We start from the raw sequence: 20,395 nt of genomic DNA on the forward strand, positions 1-20,395 counted from the left end.
TGTTGTCCATCTTCTCGGTTATTTTTGTCGCTCCTTAGCGCAGGTGGATTCGGGAATTGCTTCCTCCTCAGAGAGCGGCTCTCCTGGGACAAAGCACCCCAAGGCTCTGTGGCCCTTGGATACCCTCAGCCAGGGCAGTGCTCCTCATCTTCCAATGGTGACAGCTCGCAGTCATTTGTGCTGTCCTCTGGAGAGAGCTTGATGTCCTCTTCCACAGGGGACAGCTCAATGGGCAAAGAGCTCAATGTCTTCTGTTCTTCTGACAGCTCCTGGTTTTGCTGTTTTCCCCTTGGCACAGCTCACAGTCACTGTCCTGTTTGTCTGGCCCTGTGCCCCGGAGGCTGTGCCCCATGGCTGCAGCCTCCGCGGGGATGGGTGGCACAGGCAGCAGCTGCCAGCTCGGGGACACACGGGCTGTGCCCTCCTGGGCCACCCTGAGCGGGGGCAGGAGCACCCTGGGCACGGGGCTGTGTGGCTGGGGTTGCTGTGTGGGGCCGGCACGGAGCTGCCTGCGCTGCACGGCTCCAGTGCCCGGCCCTCAGCCCAGGCCTCACGAGGGACTGGGAGCTTGTCTGCTGCTAAAACTTCCCGGTTTTGGTCTTTGTTGTCAGGGGGCAGCTCCAGGACACTCAGCCCGTCCCACTCATCATCCTCTGGCCAAGGGCTTGGTCCTGATTCCGTGCTTGGTCTCGTCTTCCCAGTTTCCTGCACCAGCTCCTTGTCGCTGTCATCTTCCCATCTGAAGTTTCCCCAGGCTCTGCTGCCATTCCCTCCTGACACAATTTGGCCAATGGGTTCTTCCCAGTTGGAAACTTCATCACAGCTAACAACACTTCCTTGGGACAGCCCTCGCTCCATGTGCTCTTCCCAGTCCCAGGGCTCTTGGCAGCTGCTGACTTCTCCCTGGGACAGATCTTGCTCCAAATATTCTTCACAGTCGGGGTGTTTGTGGTAACTGACTTCCTCACCTTCCCACTGGGAAATCTCTGGCTTGATGTTGCATTCCCCCTCAGTGTCCTCTCCAGCCACATTGTTCCCATTTTCACACCTCTTGGTGTATCACACCTCCCTCTTCCCCAGGTCTCTCCTCTGGGCTGGAGCCCTGCAGGGCAGCTCCACAAGAACAATTCCTTTTCCCGTTGTAGGAATCTCCTTTGGTGCAGAAAAGAAAGCAAGAAAGGAAGGATGGATTAATTCCTGCCTTCCCCTCTGTCAGGGCTGCAGAACTCCTCCAACTCCCCTCCTGCTGCTCCCACAGACAGGAACGCTGCCTGGGGACTCTCTGCTCTGGGACATTGGGCAAGGGAGGGGGAGACACTTGGTTGTCCCTGTGGGCAGAAGAAATGGGTGAACATCCCGTCCCAAACATTCATGTGCTTCATGGGCTCATCAAGGTTGCAAGAGACATTCAGGATCATCCAGAACCATCATGATCACCCCAAACCAAGTTCCAAGGGCCACATCCACACTGCTCCTGACCACTCCAATGTGGTTTGGATGTGACTCCAAACCTCCCTGGGCAGCTCATCCCAAGGCCTGGCCACTCTGATTTTCTGATCACTATTCTGAACCTCAACTGGTGCACCTCCTGTCAGCCCATCCCTTGGGCTGGGCAGTACAGAGCCTGGCAGACCCTGGGGAGCCTGGCACTGATCCCCTTTACCAGCTCACTCAGTTCTATTTCCATGTCCTTCCCAGTGACCTTGCCCAGCATTCAGGGTGAGCCACATTTTCAAGCCATGCCACGAATCTTCAGCCACAGCTACAGAAACTCAGGACAGCTTCAGCATCTTCCTCCCTCAGGGCTGTGCTTCCCCAACCAAAAACACTCGGCACCATCTCCACAAGAAGGAAAAATTTTATTGTTTCCATGTGCCAGGTTTCCCTGGGAATGACCAGGACAGCTCTCTAGACAGTCTCTCTCATGATTTTGGTGAGTTTCTGGATCTTGGACCTTGTTGACATGTCCACATACTTCTCCCCAATATTGACAATCATGCCACCAAGGATTGATGGGTCAGTCTAAGGAAGGAACATAGAAAGTCGATTAGCAGAGGTTTGTTAGCATAGGATACAAGTTTTACACTAGAAAAAAAAGAAATACAAAACTTTTCAAAGGGCCTTTTTTGAGATAACCTTGTGGTCAATGCATTCCAAAGTGAATATTTTAGAAATTAAAACATCACTATGTCTACAAGAAAGCAGAGAACTATGTAACAAAACAACTGGATTCAATAAAATATTTTGTTTTTGTAAAAACACAGAAATCCTTAACATGAATATAGTGACATTTATCTGTAAGTCAAAAATCCAGACCTTAGTCTCCAGCTTCAACACCTCTCCTTTAGCCAAGAACCCATTCAGAGCACTTTTCAGTTCACTGAGGTTGGCCTCATCTAAAGGCTGAAAGAAAAATAAGAGAAGAAAAACAAAGGACTTAAAATACTCAAGTGATATAATGAGAGCCCAAATTCTCTCCTTGGGTCCTTTTTGAAGATACACTTCTACCAGGAAGGCAGCATGCTGGAACAGGGATAACCCAAGGACAGCACAGGAACAACAACCACTTTGTGCCCTCCTGATTTCATCAAACATTTTCCTGTTTGAGAGAAGAACAGGGGCAGGAATGAAAACCATGAGCTGTTGAGCTGCAATGTTGACTTTTCATTTTGGACCAGGCACTGCTGGATATCAATCCCAGCTTTGCAGCAATTTGTTCAGCTGGGCAGACATGTCCTCTCTGCTCTCCCAGCAAGTACTTCAATGCCAGAGCACTTCAGTGGGACAGGTGTGTCCTTGCTGCCTTGGCCCAGAGCTCCCCAGCCCACCTGAGCCGTGGTGACTGTGCACACCACCTCCCCTCGGAAGGCGCTCATGATCTTCCCGAAGGCAGAGACGATGCCCGGGGTGTAACGCAGGCGCCCGTTCTCAGCCAGCAGATCTGCAAAACAGCCACACACCCAGGGGTTAAAGCTCTCTCTGCCCAGCAGCCAGCAGCAATGCACTGCTGGGATCTTCTCCTGAAACCCAGAGGTCACTCACTCATCAGGTTGACAGTGATTGGGGACATCTTTTCTCTTGCCAGGGCGTCGTTCACGGCTTTTTGTTTCACCGAGCTCTTGGTGTGGGGGTTCATCACCACACTGGACAGCTTGGGGTCCTTCAGGAGGCTCTGAGGGGATACACAAGGATGTGATGAACAAGGCCCACCTGGAGCAGCCTAGGCAGGCAACAAGGGCATTTCTGGAATGAGAGCCAAGAGCTCTGGAGCTGATGGGAAGCGAAATGGCAGCTCCAGCTAGAGAATCAGGGAAGGGCTTGGGTTGGAAGGGACCTTAAAGACTGGATGGACCTAGTCCCACTCCCTGCCATGGCCAGGGACACGTTCCACTGTCCCAGCCTGGCCTTGGACACTTCCAGGGGTGGAGCAGCCACAGCTTCCCTGAGCAACCTGTGCCAGGCCCTCCCCACCCTCCCAATATCCCATTTAAACAGCAGGGATACAGGCAGGCAGTAAAGGTGCCAGCAGGCTGGGAGTCTCATAGGTGAGAGAAACCCAACCCCATCCCTACTGAGGAGCAGCAGGGACCCCCCCTGCTCCAGCCCCAGGAGCAGCAACACCTTACCCATACTCGGGTCAGCTCCTTCTCCACCTGCTCCAGCTTATTCTGCTTGGTGGCTGCCGAGTAGAGGGCGGTGGCATAGCGTCCTTCCAGCCCGTACACCTGGATGGGCGGCTGCGGGAGCGAGGGTGGGCACTGAGCGGGGGAGAGACCCGGGGAGAGAGACCCGGGGGGGAGAGAGAGACCCGGGGAGAGAGAGAGAGACCCGGGGAAAGAGAGAGAGACCCGGGGAAAGAGAGAGAGACCCGGGGAAAGAGCGTGTCCCCTCCCCGCCCCTCGCCTTGGCAGCCGGGTGCCACCCCTGCCCCTCCCCGCACCGCGACCATCGCAGACACCCGCCCTGAGCCCCTCACAACCCCCTCCCCTCTCACCCTGACCAGCCTGGACATCCCCCTTGATCGCCTTGGAGACCCTCCTCACCCCTTCAGGATACCCCCTGCCCCCTTATCTTCACCAGCGTGGAGACCCTCCCTGCCTCCCGTCCCTCTGAGAACGCCCCTGCCCCTCACCTTGACCAGCTTGGACACCGGTCTCGCTGCCGTCGTGCTCAGCTGCCGCACCTGGGGAGGAATAAGGGAGAGAATGGCGGGGTCGGTGCAGCCCTAGAGGATCGGGAGGAAGGGAGACGGCGCTGTTCCCCCCCAAAGCCGCCCAGGCCCCGCCGCCCCCCAGTTTCACCTTCAAGACGAGCCCGGCTGCCGCCGCCATCTTTCCCGGCCGCCCCCAGGGTCACCGCGCACTGCGCAGGCGCGGCGGGAACACGCCCACCCAGCGCCGTTACAGGCCGCTCCTGCCGCGGGGCACGCTGGGAGTTGTAGTTCCGCGGGGCAGAGCCTTCGTGCCGCGTGCCCCCTGCCGGGCCATTGGGGCAGCGCAGCCCTGCTGGGGTCCCTGTGCCACCAGTGTCACTGTCACCAGTGTCCCTGCGGTGTCCCTGTGCCACCAATGTCTCTGTGGTGTCCCTGTGCCCACAGTATCCCCATGCCCATGGTGTCCCCGTGCCCCTCAGTGTCCCTGTCAGTGTCCCTGTACCCACAGAATCCCTCTGCCCACGTCACTGTCAGTGTCCCTGTGCCCACGGTGTCCTTCTGCCCTCAGTGTCACTCTCAGTGTCCCTGTCCCCAGGGTGGCTCCGTGCCCTCAGTGTCCCTGTGCCCTCCATGTACTTCTCCAGCCTGGGTCCTTTCCATAGATCAGTTCTTCAGGATCAGGCTGCTCCTGTGTGGATCCTTTTTCCCATGGGATCCCAAATCCTCCCAGCAAACTAACTCCAGTGTGGGCCCCTCAGATCCCTGCCAGGAGCTGCTCCAGCCTGGAATTCCAATGGTTTGTGCACCCCATGCTCCTCCAGGGGCTGCAGGGGATTTCAGCTCTTCTGTGGATCTCCTGAGCTGCAGGTGGATCTCAGCTCTCCCATGGATTTCCAGGAGCTGCAGGTGGATCTCTGCCCCTCCATGGATCTGCAGGAGTTACAGGTGGATCTTGGCTCCTCCATGGATTTCCAGGAGCTGTGAGTGGATTTCAGCCTCTTCCAGCAGCTGCAGGTGGATCTCATGGATGGATGGATGGATGGATGGATGGATGATGGATGGATGATGGATGATGGATGATGGATGATGGATGGATGATTGATGGATGATGGATGATGGATGATGGATGATGGATGATGGATGATGGATGGATGATGGATGGATGATGGATGATGGATGGATGATGGATGGATGGATGATGGATTATGGATTATGGATGATGGATGGATGGATGATGGATGATGGATGATGGATTATGGATTATGGATTATGGATTATGGATTATGGATGATGGATGATGGATGATGGATGATGGATGATGGATGGATTATGGATGATGGATGATGGATGATGGATGATGGATGATGGATGATGGGTGATGGATGATGGATTATGGATGATGGATGATGGATGATGGATGATGGATGGATGATGGATGATGGATGATGGCTGGCTGGTGCAGGATGTTCCCGGATCCCCACACTAGGTGCCGCTCTGGCTGCAGCATTCCCAGAGCTGGGCTCGTTCCAGGTTTTCAGCACGGTCTGAGTGAGTCTGCTGAGGAACCGCGGCCACAGCGTCCTACCGGGGAAAAGGCAGTGGCTACAACAGGATTTTTGTTTTTTGTTTTTTGTGGGGTTTTTGGGGGCTGTCGGGATTTAATTCCCTCCTCTCTCCCTGACTGCATTTCGGGGTGAAACTCCAAGGCACAAGGAGAGCCTGACATAACTGAGACACAACTGGACAGACTGGGAGAGTTGGGAATGTTCAGCCAGGAGAAGAGAAGATTCCAGGGAGAGCTCAGAGCCTCTGCCAGGAGAGCAGGAGAGGGACTGGGGACAAGGCAGGGAGGGACAGGACACAGGGAATGGCTTCAAAGAAGGATTTGATGGGATATTGGAATTAGGAATTGTTCCCTGTAAGGGTGGGAAGACCCTGGAATAGAATTGCCAGAGCAGCTGTGGCTGCCCCTGGATCCCTGGAATGTTCAGTTCCAGGCTGGACACTGGGGCTGGGACAGTGGGAGGTGTCCCTGGGGTGGCACTGGGTGGGATTGTCCCTCCAAACCCTGCCCTGATGCTTTTCAATAACTTTAATAACTACACTATTGAGAAAAGCATGTCTAAAAATCAGATTTTTTTTTTTTTTGTGATAATGTGCCTGCACTGAAGTTTTCAAATGGATTTAAGTGTAGTTTCATATCCCAAATTATTTTCTTGTTGTTCCGGAGCACTCTGTGAGCTTGCAGCATTTCAATAGACAGAGAATCTGCCTTTTTGAGGCCAGTGAAGTCACTGAGTGCTGAGGGTATTTTACAGGGTCAAAACCTGATAATGCTTTCAAGAACTAAAATCAGAGCACCTTTCACAAGTTAATTTTGGACAAATAACATCCCCCAGATGATAAACAGTTTGTACCTCGATGCCTTACACTACAAGGAAAATTTAAGCCTGAATAAAACCTGTCCTTGTATTTGGATATCTGTCACCAAAATGCAGTCCTGCATTGTCATAGATGGGATTTTTTAGGACTCTTTTCCTCCTGCAAAGCAATTAAATCCCCCCTATTGCCCCTTTGACATTTCCCTGTGTCCCTGGTTTCGGTTTGGTCACTTAATGAGCATTTGAACATCTGTAAGGTCAGGAGAAACACCTGGAAGAACATTCCCCTGTGGGTCTGCCCCTTTACTGCTTGTAGGGTTGTGACCTTAAAATGCTCCTTTTTGTCATGTGGGGGATAGAAAAAAAAAATCACTTTTTTTTTTTTGTCACCTGCTGAGTCAGACCACAACTGAAATCATGCAAAGTGTGTTTTATTTTCCTTTCGCTGAGAAACCTCCAGAAAGAAGGTGACAGTTCTCAGGGCCCTGCTTCAGGAGGTGTCCTAAAAACTGCAGCAAGGCTTGTCCAACCCCACAAACAACTCATGGCACAGAGAGATGGAAAGAGGAGGTTTTTAACAACCCACCTGAGGTTTTTGCAGCTGGGCACCTGTGAGTCCCACAGGGGCCAGGGTGTAGCTGGAAACAACTTCCTGAGCAGTTCCTCTGCAAAAAAACTTTTGGTGTTTACCAGCAATGCAGGACTACAACACCCCGAATCCTCCATCCTGTCTCTATTACCATATTCTAAAAACTTTAATTTTAAAACCCTTCACTGTGTGAAATCACACCTTTTTATTTTAACTGCACACCCGTGACTTTAACTCCATCACTCAAATTTGCAAGTTTTCTGCAAGGCCTCAGGTCAAAAGCAGAGTTCTCCGGGGGGTCAGAAAGCACAGAAAGCTCAGAAATCCCAAGTTTCTGGGATTTCCTCTCCTGGTGCTCCAGTTCATCCCTGAGAACCTGACCCCAAAAAGTCAGGGCTGAACTCACCCCCCACCACAGCCATGGGCTTGTTCTGCAGCTGCTGGAGGGCTTGGTGGGGGTTTTCTGGGGATCTTTTGGGGTTTTTCCCTCTTTGCCAAGGGTTCCAGAGCTGATGGTGCTGAATCCAGCCCTGCTGGGTGTTTTCCACATCTCTGCTCCCAAGTTCTGCTTGGGGAGGTGAATCAAGAACTCCCAGGGGATGGAGCCTGTGCCCACCCTCCAAAATCTCCCTGCCCAGCCACAACCTGACTCATTTTCCCATTTAAAAAAAAGGGTTTTTCACTCAGTGGCAGGGGACAGAAAACTTCTTCTTTTTATTTTTTTTCCTCCAAACTGGAAAGAATGATTGAAAACCCACGAAAATGGTTAGGGGAATTCCAAACTGGGGCAAAGTTAGAGTTGGATGACTAAACTCTCTGCCCTCAGCATCACAACACTTCTCTAAAAGCCCTTGATCTGCAAAATCAAGCACCTAAAACCACATTTTCCTGCCCTGAAAGGGAGGTTTCAGGTTAGTGTTGTTTTATAGGAAAAAGATTCATCATTATTTTTTTTTGTGATGCTTCCGGGGAGCTCGTGGTGGTTGCATTTATTTTCCATGCATCCATTGTAAAAGGGGGAGAAACCCATAACCAGGTGCTGTAGACTTAAAAAAAAAAAAAAAAAAATAAAATTAGGATGCTGTTGAATACCTGAAAAAAATTAATTTAGGGGTGAACTGGCTGGGGGAATAAACACTGACTGCAAATCTTTAGGAAAGGTGATGTGGGTTCACTTGGGTCTCAGAGATGATTTGATTTATTTATTTGTCTTATGAGGTTGGCTGTGAAATATCAAAGGTAAAAAGAACTGTTTTGGGAAACTCTGGTAATAACAGGCACGGGGTAGGTGACAAGAGCTGAGTGTCACCATCTCCCACCTTGGCAGGGGAGCAGTCAGAACGTGGCCCTGAGGCTCAGGAGATTTGGGATCTATTTTCAGCTCTGCTTTGGACCTGCTGATTGGCTTCTAATTATTCTGCACCTCAGTTCTCCCATCTGCAAAAAAAGCAAGATACCAGCATCCTTTATAAATAGCTCTCAATTCTGTTGATGAAACACAGTTTATTAATAGCAGTGGTACCTTCTCACACACGCTATGGGGGAAAAAAAAAATCATTGTAAATTCAGAAATGTCACTCAAATTATGGAAATGTGCAAGTGGCTCTGGAGGAAATAAAGCAGAGGAGGAGCACCAGGCCTGGTTAGATATTAGGGCTCCAGTTTGTTCATTGCCACAAGAGGGAAGCCAACACTAATAAAATAACTTTATTGGTGCATTAACCAGGTTGTTGTGGAGAGGTTTACCCATTTCCAGGCTGTTGTTTGTCCTCTTTCCCCGTAGCAAACTTGAACTTGCTCATATGTCAAAACCCAGAGAACATTATTGCACATTCCCTTTGGTCAATGTCCTGTGAAATGAATTTCATGGATTTGCCTGTTTGAACAGCAAATCCATCAACCTGAAACAGAATGTTGGGACAAAACTGAGCCAGTTGCTCTTGTAGTGAGTTTTATAAAAGGCCTCATACAAATAAGGAGAAGTTTGGTGGAAGTGAGGCTTGAAAAAATAAAGATGGTGTTTCCCCTCATTTGGGCGAGCATGAGAAATTAAAGACTAACCACAGACAGAGGTATTTTTAGGAGTTTTTACCCCACAGCAATGACAAATTAATTCAGGACCTCTTCTGACTCTTGTTCACAACCTGTGTGAGCATCTTCTCTGTGGCTTCATCTGTCATGGCAAAGCTGCTCTGACTGACTGCTGCAAACCACAGGACCTGCAGGTTTGGGGGATTTCTGGAGCAGGGAGGAACCTGTGCAAATCCCCCTTGATGGAAAACCCTGCTGGGTCAGGATTTGCTGTTACATCCCTGACAAGTTGTAACGCGCTCGGGCTTTTGGGAAAGGGTTGGGAGAGTGCTGGGGCAAAGAGGGGTTTTTCAAATAGTTCCTGGGAAACTGAACAAAAAAATCATCACCCAAATCCCTTTGGTGGGTCTTTTCCGGGCTGTCCTCTGGAGTGCTGCAAGATTTGAGAGTCTCTGCTCAGCTTTCTGCAGAGCACTGGAACAATTTTTTCCCTCCCAGAGTGATCAGGATTGGGATGAGCTGCCATGGGACTCAGAGCTCATAATTCCTGGTGTTTGGGAGTCAGGATTTTTGAGGAATGGCAGAAAAGGGAAGCCAAAGCAGTGCAGAAAATCACCTCTGGTGAGGTTTGCTGTGAGGAGCCCGAGGGTGCTCCCTGCAAGTGCAGAGAGGGAATCAGGGCAAGGTTGGGAAAGTCACAGACAGGGATTGCAGTCCCCAAAGGACATTTGCATAACCAGCTGCTTTGTTAATTCTTTTTTAATATCCTTTAGGAACATTTTGGGTGTTTTGTTCTCCTCCCCTTCACAGCAGGCAGACCTTAAACTGCTGCTGGGTTTGGAGGCTGAAAAAGGGAAACAGCCAGAAATATTCCCATGGCCCAGGTAGGCAGACCCCTCTCACCCAGTGCTCAGGAATTCCCACACTCCCATCCCTTCTCCTTCCCCTCTGATGCTGTTTCAGGCCCCAGTCCTCGTGGGTCTGGGCATGTGTTTAACTCTGAGGCCATGAGCAGTCACACTGAGGAGATTCACATGACTAAAATCATGCCCTTGCATAGGGATTTCCTGAATGAAGGGCACAAAAAGGGCCAGGTTAAAAATAATGCCTGGGTTTTGTCCCTGGTGCAATGCCTTTGACACCAGTGGAATTGTACAGGGCTGAACAGGATCCAGCTCCCTCACCTGCCAGTTTCCATTGCTGTGTTTATGGGGGGATAAAAGTCAAGCCTGTGCTTGGCTGGGGGGAATTCGGATTCCTGTGTGTCCTTCAGGACAGGATTCTGCCCGTGGAGCTTCAGCAGAGCTGTGCCCCCCGTGTCCCCATGGCCCAGACACGGCCACAGGGGTGGCTGGGGTGACAAACAGAGCAGGTCTGGCCTGTCCTGCCCCTTCCCTGCTCCTCTCCAGTGCTGGGACACTCTGTGGCCTTTGCTCCTGGGGCAAGAGCCCCTCTTGCTTTGGCTGGGCTCTTGGCTGCTTCTCTCTGTGTCCTGCACCAGCCCTGCTCCGTATCAAACAGCTGGGAGGTGAACACTGAAATAAAACTATTATAAGGTGTTAGAAATCGCTCTTAAGAATGTTTCTCCCTCTTTTCTGTGGTGCTTTTTGGCAGTCCCCAGACTGTGCCACAGTGAAGGTCAAGCTCACACTCAGCGTGTGCCACAGCTGCTCCTGGGAATCCCCAGACCCCAAAATTGGGGAGTGGGGAGAGCGAGGGGCAGAAAACCCACCCCAAAGCACAACCCTGGATAAACAACCTGCCTCACCCAGGGCTCCCGAGGGATCTCTGACAGGATCTATCTTTAGTTGGAGAGTGAGTCACATCATTGTGATCTGACTTTACGGTTTGTCGGAGGGATGAGCCAGGCCATGGGACTGCGAGCGGCATCATCATGAGATGGAGCTGTAAAATTCCACTGCTCCCTCCCCTCCCGATCGGCCGGGAGCAGGAGGGGTGGGCAGGCAGCGGGGGGCAGCCTCGGCACGGGGAGGGGAGCCCAGCTCGGCACAGGGCACGGCTCGGGGGGACAGGGACAGGCACGGCTGTGCCAGCCCAGCGCCGCCGCAGCGCCGGCTCCGCCCGTGATGCTGCGTTGCTAAGAGACAGGGCAGGGATGGATGGTCCACAAAAAACATCCTGAGACATGGGCAGGGAGGGATGGTCCACAAAAACCATCCTGAGACATGGGCAGGGATGGATGGTCCACAAAAAACATCCTGAGATATGGGCAGGGAGGGATGGTCCACAAAAAACATCCTGAGATATGGGCAGGGAGGGATGGTCCACAAAAACATCCTGAGACATGGGCAGGGATGGATGGTCCACAAAAAATATCCTGAGACAGGGGCAGGGAGGGATGGTCCACAAAAAACATCCTGAGACAGGGGCAGGGAGGGATGGTCCACAAAAAATATCCTGAGACATGGGCAGGGAGGGATGGTCCACAAAAAAACATCCTGAGACAGGGGCAGGGAGGGATGGTCCACAAAAAACATCCTGAGACAGGGGCAGGGAGGGATGGTCCACAAAAAACATCCCAAGAGACAGGGGCAGGGAGGGATGGTGCAAAAAACATCCCAAGAGACAGGGGCAGGGTGGGATGGTCCACAAAAAAACATCCTGAGACATGGGCAGGGAGGGATGGTCCAAACACATCCTAAAAGACATGGGCAGGGATGGATGGTTCACAAAAAACATCCTGAGACATGGGCAGGGATGGATGGTCCACAAAAAATATCCTGAGACATGGGCAGGGATGGATGGTCCACAAAAAATATCCTGAGACATGGGCAGGGATGGATGGTCCACAAAAAACATCCTGAGACATGGGCAGGGAGGGATGGTCCATAAAAACATCCTAAAAGACATGGGCAGGGATGGATGGTCCACAAAAAACATCCTGAGACAGGGGCAGGGAGGGATGGTCCACAAAAACATCCTAAGAGACATGGGCAGGGAGGGATGGTCCACAAAAAACATCCTGAGACATGGGCAGGGAGGGATGGTCCACAAAAAACATCCCAAGAGACAGGGGCAGGGATGGATGGTCCACAAAAAACATCCTGAGACATGGGCAGGGAGGGATGGTCCACAAAAAACATCCTAAGAGACAGGGGCAGGGAGGGATGGTCCACAAAAAACATCCCGAGAGACAGGGGCAGGGATGGATGGTCCACAAAAAAACATCCTAAAAGACATGGGCAGGGAGGGATGGTCCACAAAAAACATCCTGAGACATGGGCAGGGAGGGATGGTTCACAAAAAACATCCCAAGAGACAGGGGCAGGGAGGGATGGTCCACAAAAAACATCCCAAGAGACATGGGCAGGGAGGGATGGTCCACAAAAAACATCCTGAGACATGGGCAGGGATGGATGGTCCACAAAAAACATCCTGAGACAGGGGCAGGGAGGGATGGTCCACAAAAAACATCCTGAGACATGGGCAGGGAGGGATGGTCCACAAAAAACATCCTAAGAGACAGGGGCAGGGAGGGATGGTCCACAAAAAACATCCTAAGAGACAGGGGCAGGGAGGGATGGTCCACAAAAACATCCTAAGAGACAGGGGCAGGGAGGGATGGTGCAAACACAGTCTGACATGGGCAGGCAGGGATGCTGCACACACACAACCCGGGCAGGGAGGGATGGTCCAGCACACACAGCCCAGGCTAGTGGAGCCACTCCCGGCCCTTTCTGCATGAAAATATTAATTTTGTGCTGGCTGGCACTGCGGGGAGAGGGGTGCTGCCTCGCCGGGTGGGGTGGGAGTCACGGGCAGCCCCTGGGTGTGGCCACCGTGGGTGTGATTCCCTGCATACAAACTCCAGCCGTGCCCAGGTACAGGGCTGAAAGGTGAATAAACAACCAGGGATGTGGCAAACAGAATAATCCTGCAACACAGAGCCCCTGAGTGCTGTTCTTTCATGGATTCATGGAATCACTGAGGTTGGAAAAGCCCTCCCAGACCATTGGGTTCATCTGATCCCCACTTAGTCACTGAGTGCCACATCCAGGGTTGGACACCCCAAACCTGCCTGGGCAGCCCCTGCCAAATGAAATCCTGCTGAGGGTCCCACGTGTTGGTGCACACAACCCCCACAGGCACTGACTGGACATTCTGGGGCAGTTCTGAGCCCTCAACACTCCAGGACATTGGAAGATCCCATCACAAACCAGCGGCGATTTTTCAGCCTGACGAGTGAGGTTTTGGCAAAGTCTCCCTGCAGAGCCCCCTCCTTGAAATAATTCCATCAGCAGCTGTTGCACACAGAAAGAGAAGCCCAATCCCATTCTGGAAGAAGCTGAGGGGTTGTTCTAGAAGGCAAACAGGTCCCCAGGGCCAAAGAGAAGGTGGCACCTGCAGCGCCCTTCCCCTCTGCCCAAGCTTTGAGCGCAGCTGAAACCTCCACAGCTGAAACATTCAATTTTTTTTTTTTTTTTTTTTTTTTTTTTTTGGGCAGATCGTGGCTGGCAGCAGGTGGTGAGAGGGGAGGGATGCAGAGGAGCTGATAAAAGGCAGCAGGCAGCTCCTGGCACGTGAGCCTGGTTGGGTTTTTCCGCTGCGCAGCGTCGGCCGCACTCGGGGCGTGAGCCAAGCAGAGAGGGAAACGAGGGAGGAAAACCACACTGGCAGCATCCACAACGGTCTGGGGACAGAGATCAGCAGCTGCCCTGCCTTTGCCTTGCACTGGAGACACCCCAGCAGCAGCCAAAACAGGGGCTTGTTTTGACAAATTTTTGGCGAGCGGCGGTTTGGCTGTGGCTGAGCCCGTCCTGCACCCAGGGGGGTGGAACCAGGTAAAGCAGGCACAAGCCTGGAATAATCTCCTGGTTTAGGTGTGGATTGGAGTCAAAGAGATCAGAAGAGGTTCTGGAGGAGCTGAGATGCTGCAGTTTGAGGCAGAAAGAGCTCTCGTGGCGCTCAGTGGCGTTTGGCCAAGAGCAGAACAAAGGCAGCCACAGAACTTCCATTTCTCACCAAATTGCAGCAGACTGAGGCAGATTAGGCACTCAAGGCTCAGCCCCTCCCGCAGGCTCCTCGATTTTTGTTTGTACAAAAGGCAAATTTAATAATTTAATCGTAGGGGAAAACGCTCAGAGATTTGCACTGAGTGCAGGAAATCCACTGCTACAGCCACATAAAATTCATCCTTCAGAATTCAAGGGCCAGCTGCAAGGCCTGGGTTTGCAGCTTTTTTTTTGTCAGGTGAGATTAAAAAAAAAAAATAGAATCTGTCTTTTAAAATGTTTTTTACCACCTTTAGCAAGATATTTCTTCAACAAAACACTTCAACAAAAAGCAGCGACAGTAAAACACAAGGGGTAGGAAAAACGTGCAGAATTTCACTGGGAATTTGCAAATCTTTCTGTCAGTTCATCAAGGACAGAACTGTGAGTGTGGGGAGGCCCTGGAATTGATTGTTCAGGAAAATTTTGGACTCCCCATGCCTGGAATTGCCCAAAGGCAGGTTGGACAGGGCTTGGAGCAGCTGGGACAGTGGAAGGTGTCCCTGGCCATGGTAGGATTGAAATGAGTTTTTAGTTCCCTCCCAACCCAAACCTTGTGTGGTTCCCTGGTTAATACAAATCATGACTTCTCCCAGCTCTTCCTGAGGGCTGACAGTCACCACAGTGAAATTTGGAGGGTAAATTTCTCCTTTACCCCCAAAAGGTGCCAAATTAGGCACAGAAAGGAGAGCAGTGTTCAGCTGGGCAGAAGTAAAAAAAAAAAAAAAGAAACACGATAATCCCTAATGAAATTGGAAATAAAAAATAGCCCGAGGTTATTTTCTCCCTGAGTTTCATGGTAAATACCACCCAGTTTTGGGTATCATTAATATCTGATTATTATGGCTCCTCTTCAGCAGTAGCCCCACCTGCTTTTGTCTCTGTTTCACGGGCACATCCCAGCAATTTGCCAGCTGGAGGTTGTGCTCAGAGCTGGAAATAACTGTATCATCATTTCATTAGCACCTGGCTGGGGAAGAGGATCCATTAATCTGGCTCTGGAGGCACCTACTGTGAGAAATGAGGGAGGAGGCCCACTGCAAACTCTCCTGTAGTGAAAGGGAAGCTGCAATTATTTCTTGACATTTTTCTACTTCCTCAAACAGATCACCACAGCTCTTTTTTCTTTCTTTCTTTCTTTTTTTTCTTTTTTCTTTCTTCTATTTATTTGCAAGAAATAAGGTTTGATTGTTTGCTTGGTGCAACAAGAGATGTCACAGCCTCCTTTTTGCTCCAGGTGACTCAGGGTCAATGTAATCTAAAGAACAACTCCAGCAGAACAAACTTGTCACAGATAAATCCCCAGGAACTGAATCCACCACCGTTCTCCCCCAAAAATTACCTTGCACGTTTCCCTTTCCTTTGTATCCAGCCTGGGTGGATAAGGAAAAAGTCAGCTTGTCCTTTAGCTCAGCTGCTGAGGCCTGGATGTGGGAGGTGTTCTTGGATAAAGCAATTTCTGTGCTGGGAATAAAAGGAGCTGATCATTCAAAGGAATTAAAAACTCTTCTTCAACCTCTTTGGACCATCAGCATCATCTCCTCAGACTTCTCCTCAGGCCATTGGTCCTCAAATCCAAATTCCTCTCCTCACCCTCTGAGAAGTGTTTGAGCCCTAAACCAGGCTGTGATCATCTGCTTTTTATGTTCATTTTAAACCTGTCCCTTGGATTTTTGCTGGTGTGGAGTAGCCAGGCCCAGGTTTGCTTACAAAGACATCCACTATGATTTATTTTAAATATTGCCAGAATATATATATATATATCACATTTATAACTTTTATTAATATATTTATTTAATAGATTTAGGATCACTGTGAATACATTTAGAATCACTGAAAGGTTTGGGTTGTAGGGACTTTAAAAGATTCCCCCAAATTCCAGCCCCCTGCCATGGGCAGGGGTGGCATTCACAGATCAGCTTGCTCAGAGCCCCATTTACTGTTCTTTATATTTGCTTTGGATTCTACTGAAACATTCATTTATGCCTATATTTCCAATTGCAGTGAATTGAAAAACCTACCCAAAAAGTGAGTTCATTTTCGTGGTGTTTTAAGATTTGTTTATTTGAAGAAAGACTCCCCCTAAGCAGAGAAGAAAAAGAAATCAGGATTTATTTTTTCTTTTTAGTAGATGTAGACATTTCAAGATGTTTTCCCTTTTTTTCAAATGAGGGGAAAATGAAAACAGAAATAGTATAACTCCTTCCTTTATCCAATCATTTTTAATAACAGAGCCCTAAAATCTGGTTTGGAAGAGGGAAGATGTGTTACAGAAATATCTCAGCAGGCATTTTTCTGCCCTGATCCTGGCCCAGTGACAGGAACACCCTCCTGAATATTTTTCCAGCACAGACAAGGCTGCTGCTGGCTGGTTCTGTGACCCTGGGCCAATTTTTATTTGTCCCTTGCAGTAGTGTCCATGTTGGAGCCACCTGAGAGAACCAAACCAGGAGTGAGGGACACACTGGGAAATTCAGGGATGGAGAAACAGCCAGGGAAATGTCCCTGCCTGAGGCTGGGGCTGCTCAGGGCTGCCACAGGAGCTCCAGGCTGGCCAGAAATCTGCAGTTGCAGCCTGGGGAGGAACAGGAGCCAGGTTTGGATGTTCCCCTCGTTGTGCAGGGTGATGCTGGCTCAGGTGTAAGATGAGCCCAGGAAAGGGATGCCAGGGTGTCACTGTGCTCCCAGGGACTCCCCTGCCCTCAAACGAGCCTTTTCTCCAGGTTCTGGCCTGGGAGAAAGGCAGAGTTTCATCCTGAGCTTGTGAGGCTTCAAGGTTGTGGTGGCCCCAAAGATCCCAGGGAATTCTGGAGCTCAGGAATTGGAGAAGGGCTCCAGGAATTAATCCATTAATTCACACAGGAGTTGTCTCTGTTCACTGTGCTGGTGTTTGAGGACAGAAGGACAGAATTTCTCAACTCCTTGCCCAGTCACACAAACTAAAATTTCCTCTGACTTCTTGTCACTGAATCCCCTGGATGAGTTTTGGGGCCCTGTTTGCTAAATTCACCCAAATTCCTGCAAATTCTGCCTGAGGCTGGAGGGGTCCTCTGCGCCTCCCTGGCACAGAATTCCCAAATCCCTGGGGCTGGAAAATCCCTCCCAGCCCAGGCAGTCCCAGCTGTGACTGTCCCCACCTTGTCACCCCAGTGCCACCTCCAGGTGCCACCTGCAGGGATGGGCACTGCAAACCTCCCTGGGCAGTTCCAACCCCTGAGCTCCCTTTCCATGGGGAAATTCCAGCCAAGCTCCTTCCTCTCAGCTGTTTCCATCTTCTCCCACAGCTTCTGTTTGCATTTGATTAATCTTTTCAGAGGATTCTCATTCGATTTATCTTAAAAAACATCTTTCCAACCACTGCAGTGGTATGGAACAACAACAGCAGCAAAAATATTAAATAATTAATATTTATGAGTTGCATCTTTTAATTCACTAAACAGTTCTGAAGAACAAGTCACAGGAAACGGGGTTGGGAAAATCTATTTGCTCATCAGCCCCTGTCAGAGCTGAGCTGCTTCTCCACGGGATATTGTCAAATGCTTTTTCCAGCTGATGTTGGGCTGGCCAGATGAAACATTCCCATGTGGATTCCTGTTGTGGGGAGGGTGGGTACTGCAAGAAATGCTGAAAATCCCCCCCTGCCTGAGCTCTGCTGCCTTGTGGGAAGGTGCCAGCAAAGGAAAAGCAACACAGAGCACGTCAAACCACTGGCCAGAGGTTTGGAATAACAGCTGGTGGGAAGGAGAAGGATAAAGACCCCATTTGTGGGTGATATTTTTCCACTCTTTAAATTGAAACAGAGCTAATTTAGAAAGTTCTAGAATGGCCATATCTGTTTCCAGGGGAAAAAAAAAAAAACAAAAAAAAAAAAAGAAAAAAAGAAAAAAGAAGCCTGGATTTCTCAATCAGCTGAAATGTCCCTGGCCATATGTATTGGCATTGAGACTCCTCTTTCCACACAAAACTAACCCTGGGATTAGGAACACCAGTAATTATTTGCTCAAAGTGAAGTCTAGAAATAAATCTCATCAGGATCCAAATCTTGTTAAATATTTTGTGGTGCTGCTGGACAGAAGGAAGACATTTCAGATTTGTAGTTATAATTAACTATTAGGAGGGAGAAAATGCTCACAAAGTTTCCTTCTCTTTTTTATTTGTTTGTCAGGGACTTTTGTGTGGGCAAATTCTACAGCTGGAGAACTGGGGAAAAATACTGGAAGAGTGATGGGAGTTAAAAAATGGAATTGTTCAAGAGCTAATTAGATGTTAATTGATACATAGGAAAACAGGAATCCCTGGCTGCTAACACAGGTCACAACAGGGAAATCCAGGTTGGACTTTTTGAGATTTAAACAGGATTTTAAGAGAATCTCTTTATTTGCAACAGAATTAGGAGAGTTAAAATCTGTCCCTGAAGCTGTTTAATGGAATGAGTGCACTGGCATGGGGATGGAATCACCCCAGCAGGATCCAAAGGCACTTTTCAAGGGGTACAAAGTGGAAAACAGAGGTTGGAGTGAGCCAAGGTGGCAGAGGCTGCAGTGCCTGATTGGAGAATTTGGATTTTGGCAGAATGTTGATGGGATTTTTCTGTTGACTCTGAAGAGAGCTACATCTATCTATATCTATATCTATATCTATATCTATATCTATATCTATATCTATATCTACATCTATATCTATATCTATATCTATATCTATATCTATATCTATATCTACATCTATATCTACATCTATATCTGTATATATGTATCTCTGTCTGTCTATATCTATATATCAATATTGATGTATCTATATCTATAGCTAATCTATGTATTTATGTCTCTATATTTATATATCCATATTTATATCTATATGCATATATCTCTGTATGTTTATATCTCTATGTCTATATATATCCATATCTATATTGATATGTCTGTATCTATATTTTTATATCTCTATATCTACATCTACATATCTCTATATCTACATATCTATATATCTCTATATCTCTATATCTATATATCTATATATCTCTATATCTACATATCTATGTATCTACATATCTATATATCTATGTAATCTATAATCTATATATCTATATTTGTCTGTCCCTATGTATCAATATCTATGTATCTCTAGTTATATATCTCTATAGCTCTATATCTATATATGTATATATTTATATATACATATTTGTATCTATATGTCTATATACCTGTATCTATATCTCTATATCTCTATCTCTCTCTATATATCTATATACATATATATATAATCTATATACCTATATCTATATATCTATACATTATCTATCTATATCCATCTATCTATATCTATATCTCTCTGTATTTCTATATCTCTATATCTCTATCTCTTTATATATATATCTATATACATATATACCTACATCTATATATCTATATATCTATATATCTATATCTATCATCTATATCCATCTATATCTATATCTATGCATCTGTATCTATATCTATATAATCTATATCCATCTATATCTATATCTATATCTATATCTATATCTATATCTATATCTATATCTATATCTATATCTATATCTATATCTATGTCTATATCTATATCTATATCTATATATCTATATAATCTATATCCATCTATATCTATATCTATATCTATATCTATATCTATATCTATATCTATATCTATATCTATATCTATATAATCTATATCCATCTATATCTATATATCTATATCTATATAATCTCTATCTATCTATTTCTCTGTGTTTCTCTATATCTCTATCTATATTTCTGTCCATATCTGTACCCATGCAGTGTCTCCCAGCCCCTGCCCATGTCTGTCCCCACAGCAGCACAGTCCCTGTGCAGGGATCTCTCCCCATCCCTAACTGGGGTTCCTGCTTTCCCCCCTTGCCCGGCTCAGCATCCCTAATCCCTGCCAACGCCTTCTCAGCTCCTCTGTTCCCTGCTTTCCTGGAAGATGATGGAAGAGACCTTTGGAGTTTCAAAATGGATGATGAGGCACTTTGAATCACTCAGAAACCACCTCTGCAATTTTAGCCTTTCCTCGTGACGTGACTGCTGCGCTCCTTTCCCTCTCTCACATTTTGTAACCTGCCTTCCACAAATGCCACGAGGAGCAGGATGATCCCTTTCAGTTCCTCCTCCAAGGGCAGCAAATCGCAGCTGACTCAAACCTCTCTGGTCCTTGTCCTCTCCGAGAGCAGCTCTGACAATTGCTTAAATTA

At 48.5% G+C, this 20,395-nt stretch overlaps 3 protein-coding genes across 3 annotated transcripts in view; 1 reads left to right on the forward strand and 2 right to left on the reverse strand.

The window, feature by feature from the left end:
• RUNX1 (RUNX family transcription factor 1) overlaps positions 1–20,395 on the forward strand; it is a 260,592-nt gene that overhangs the window by 149,434 nt on the left and 90,763 nt on the right. The gene's annotated exons all lie outside the window — the stretch shown is intronic.
• The window catches only part of IFNAR2 (interferon alpha and beta receptor subunit 2), an 844,054-nt gene that overhangs the window by 140,308 nt on the left and 683,351 nt on the right, over positions 1–20,395 (reverse strand). The gene's annotated exons all lie outside the window — the stretch shown is intronic.
• On the reverse strand, positions 1,841–4,410 carry ATP5PO (ATP synthase peripheral stalk subunit OSCP). Its single transcript, XM_079303197.1, has 7 exons — positions 4,302–4,410; positions 4,133–4,183; positions 3,627–3,737; positions 3,043–3,172; positions 2,829–2,941; positions 2,317–2,403; positions 1,841–2,022 (listed from the first exon to the last, which is right to left on the reverse strand). Exons 1-7 carry the CDS (start codon positions 4,329–4,331, stop codon positions 1,909–1,911), a joined length of 636 nt encoding a protein of 211 aa, XP_079159323.1. The 5' UTR covers positions 4,332–4,410; the 3' UTR covers positions 1,841–1,908.

Source organism: Erithacus rubecula (genome assembly GCF_903797595.1).
Source record: "Erithacus rubecula genome assembly, chromosome: 1".
NCBI classification, from domain to species: domain Eukaryota; kingdom Metazoa; phylum Chordata; class Aves; order Passeriformes; family Muscicapidae; genus Erithacus; species Erithacus rubecula.